The sequence below is a fragment of the Corylus avellana genome, chromosome ca2 (genome assembly GCF_901000735.1).
Source record: "Corylus avellana chromosome ca2, CavTom2PMs-1.0".
Taxonomy (NCBI): Eukaryota; Viridiplantae; Streptophyta; class Magnoliopsida; order Fagales; family Betulaceae; genus Corylus; species Corylus avellana.
Genome location: NC_081542.1, coordinates 23,552,022 through 23,555,866, shown reverse-complemented (window position 1 = coordinate 23,555,866; position 3,845 = coordinate 23,552,022). Strand labels below are relative to the sequence as shown.

The 3,845-nt window shown below is 33.3% G+C and overlaps 1 protein-coding gene across 1 annotated transcript; it reads right to left on the bottom strand.

Moving 5' to 3' along the window:
• Window positions 1–903: 903 nt before the first annotated feature.
• LOC132169372 (uncharacterized) lies at window positions 904–1,760 on the bottom strand. Its single transcript, XM_059580412.1, has 3 exons — window positions 1,538–1,760; window positions 1,246–1,445; window positions 904–1,149 (listed from the first exon to the last, which is right to left on the bottom strand). Exons 1-3 carry the CDS (start codon window positions 1,758–1,760, stop codon window positions 904–906), a joined length of 669 nt encoding a protein of 222 aa, XP_059436395.1.
• Window positions 1,761–3,845: the final 2,085 nt, after the last annotated feature.

Sequence of the window (3,845 nt, the reverse complement as noted above, 5' to 3'; positions counted from 1 at the left end):
GCATTTTCAATCCTTAAACAAAGGCCTAGACTATTTTCCAAACAAAAAATAGGCATCATTTTGAAAATTCTTAGACCTGCAAGATGAAGAAATATATCACATCCAACCTAAATTAGAGGTGGAAAACAAATTCTCAAAGTTGTTAACACCAAACTACTTATGGTTTCATGTGACTATCTATGCAAGTCCTCATTTTTACTTGTTTCGGAGAGTCTGTAACATCAAGGTAAAATCTTTTCATCTTTCTCATTTTTACCAAATTTGCATAAAGTAACATCCTAAATCACATGTTTAATGTCCTAAGGTTGTGAAATTTAAATCCGGAAGATGCACTGCTCAATTTGTAATAATTCTAATTATATAATTTTGTACTCATTTTAAGAGTAAAAAAATTATTAACTTTTATATTCTTAAAATGGTTGGAATGCAATTATGCAAAAAGCTTAAAATTTGAGTTTTTTTTTTTTTTTTTTTTTTTTTTAATTTTTCTTATTTTTTTCTAAAAAGCTCTTTTTAATTATAAAAGTTTTACTTCCTAACTCAATATTAAACATGCTCTTAATAATGGAGAACCTCATGACCTCACTCTATGTTAGACTTATGTGCAAAAGTTTAGCAAATTGCAAAGCTTTCTTTCTTTTTCCCCATTTCTTTGGCCAAATGTATATAAAAAAATTAAAAAAATTAAAAAAAAAAATCAATTATTATTTATAAAAAAGATTTAAACATAAGCATCATTCTGATTGCAATTTTTACTCCCTATCTTTGCCAAGTGAAAAGTATTAATTAATCCCATCACATATAATTGTGAGATCCCAAGTCTTTTAGATGGAAACTAATTTCATTTTAGTTTTTTATTTGGTTATGAGGAAATAACATATAAAATTTTATGGTCATAGAAAGTCAACAAGAAAATATAGTATCCATTGTACTACATATAACATCAAGAGCTTGTCTTGCAAAATCGAAGTGAAGTGCTTGCTCCTTGGGATCCTTACAAACATATATATCATATTGCACTTGACTTTTTGCAGGTAAATGGGGGGTTACAAGGGAGGGAAAAAATATTGAATTGCTTAATTCACCTTTACGCTGTATACTTTTAAATCTTTCCTTTTCCTGCTGCATCTTCAAAGGATTTGCTTTACCCTAATGACAAACAAGAAGATAGCATATATAAGTAACTAAGAAAACATAGCACCAAAGATATCCAAATGTTACGTCATGATAAAAATCTTATCTTACATGGTCAAAAAGTGTATTCTTTTGTGCTTTCAAAATAGTTTCAGCAAACCGTTTCTTCATCATTGCCGCTCGGAGAGCCTTCTTTGGCGACTGTTGTACATCAAAAACTGGACATCCTTGGAGAGCAACATCATCTGTGGCAGCAGGTGTGTGCTGAGAACTAAGGCATGAGTTTTCATTGTCCAAACCACTTGTAGCCCCTGCACATCATCACCAACAGCAAGCCAAAATTAGATCATGGAGAAATACTAGAAAATATGACATTTATGGTAATATTGAAATAGTTACTCACCATCAGAATCTAGATCCGGATTGCTCATTTGGGATAATGACAAGTGTTCTGACAAGCATGCTTGTCTGGACGCAGGTTGGTTGAAAACCCAACCAGCTAGATGAGTTCTCCTTTGTTTCAGAGTGGTGGAACACTCTGAACCCAAATTACGATTATTTCTTTGCTTTTTCACTACTTGATATTTCATCAAGTCTGGAGCTTCACGCTTGTGAGGCCTCGGCATAGAATTGTGTGACAGCCCACATGATCGCATACCATGAGTGGCTTCTAGTTGTTCCGATGAGAGTTTGACCAAGACCTTCTTTAGTCCTAAGGCTTCACTTGTACCCATAATGAGAAACTACAAGAATTAAACAAGGGCAGTTTTCAGGTGTTGGGCAAGGCAACAACCCCAGCAAAATATTTTTCAGCAGATAAGCAACACAATAAATTATTTGTGGAATGAATATGCAATTGATAAATAATTGCAGCAAAAAAAATAATAATAATAAAGAAAGAGATAAATAATGAAATGTGATAGCATAATTAATAGAAGCAGAAAGTATGAGATAATAGTGTTCAACCTATGATACCATCATCAATGAGTACCTCCTAATGATTGTAGGCAATGGCTTCACTAATCTAACTGATGTGCCTAAACAAAAGTTTTAATTTAATTAAGGTCTACCAGACCGGCCTTAAACTCTGTCTGATCTTTCCTTATCTTTTGCTCACCAAAGGATATATCTGATCACATAATTTTCTTAATGACTATAAGGCATTCCTCACATAATTTTCTCAAGTTCTAAAACTCAAGAAATTAAAACAATTTTCTTCCTCAGTTTATAATTGATCAGGGAAAAAGATAAACGTATATATAATCATTTAGATATTCATGAACTGTGTATTGTTGCCTAGAAATGCAGGACAAAGAAAGAAAATATTTCCTCACTCAAATCCTTCAATACAAACACATGTTATTCAAATTTCCAAAACATACAAACATTTCTCGGTAACCAATCACAGATAATTTCAAATGAAAAACACAAAGCACCTCCACCAAGTAACTTGAACCCAACACAATCGGTCCTACAGTTCTTGTGGGATTGCAAATCCTAATTGTTCATCTTGATGAGTTATGCCTCTGTTTCTTCCAAAAAATTTTCCAATCTCTCAGATCTCGCACATCAATAAAATCCAAAAAAAAAAAAAAAAACGAAGCTCATGGTCCTAGCACCCGAAATGATGATAAGAAAAGCTCCAAACGACACAACACAATAAAATTTAAAATTTTGACTCCGTTTTCTTTTCCCGGGAGAGAGCGAAAGAGATCGTTTCTCTCAAACCCTAACCCTAACCCTAACCCTAATTCAAGCCCCCATTCGTCGCCGTCGATTATTGTTTAAAAAAAAAAGCGAGAAAAAGAAAAAGAAAAAAAAAAAATACAATAAACGAGGGTTAGGTTTTGAGCTTACCCCTGTTTTTTGATGGCCGTGCGTCAGAGACAAAGGAATGCAAAACAGGAGTGAGAGAGAGAGAGAGAGGAGGAGAGCAGATCGGGATTTGGATCGGCGATTCACAGTTATCGAAAACGGCGATCGGTTGTGAGAGAGCGAGAGGAGAGAGCGAATGAGAGAGTGTAGTTAAGACTGGAGAGTTGAGACTCAAGTAGGCGTAGAGGAATGCTTTTATCCACGCGTCAGGCAGTGATTGGGCAAAGAGGTATTGTAGCTCCGTAGTTTTGGTCCGAAACACCCACTAACGCGCGGGAAAGAGCTGGGAAAGTGCGAACCCAATGCCCTGTGAAACGACGTGTAGTTTTAAGAGCATTGTAAATTTGCAATCTACTCTTCGATCAGGAAATCTTTATTAATAATAGAAAAATAGTCGTTTAACATTTTTTTTTAAAAAAAATTCCAAAATAGTACCTATAATTCTAATTTAAAAAAAAAAAAAATTGTTTCTAAATAGATCCTTAATACAACTTAACTATATTGTTGTTACTCTTAATTAAAACTCATACATAGGTGAACAATTTTAAAGATTATAGCCGGGTGCCACGAGGATTTTAAATTTTTTTTTTTTTTTTTTTAAAAAAAAAAATTATAATTTTAGCAACCCTTCGGTAGTCTCCCGCACGCCGCACCCCCAAGGATTTCTAAATTTTTTTTTTTTAACCCACGGCACTCTAAAAAAAAAAAAAATTATAATTTTACCTACCACTTTTCAGCACATATTTATGAACTTTTATAGATATTTTTTGTGATGCATATATTGTGTGAATTACCAAATTTTTAGGATGAAAAAAAATTTTAAAACGCAAAAAAAA

Bases quoted from the DNA above. Each gene is read 5' to 3' on its own strand.
- LOC132169372 (XM_059580412.1), bottom strand. From the start codon at position 1,760: ATGCCGAGGCCTCACAAGCGTGAAGCTCCAGACTTGATGAAATATCAA. The intron at 1,446-1,537 runs GTGAGTAACTAT...GATGATGTGCAG, and splicing joins TCCGGATCTAGATTCTGATG to GGGCTACAAGTGGTTTGGAC. The intron at 1,150-1,245 runs GTAAGATAAGAT...GTTTGTCATTAG, and splicing joins AGAATACACTTTTTGACCAT to GGTAAAGCAAATCCTTTGAA.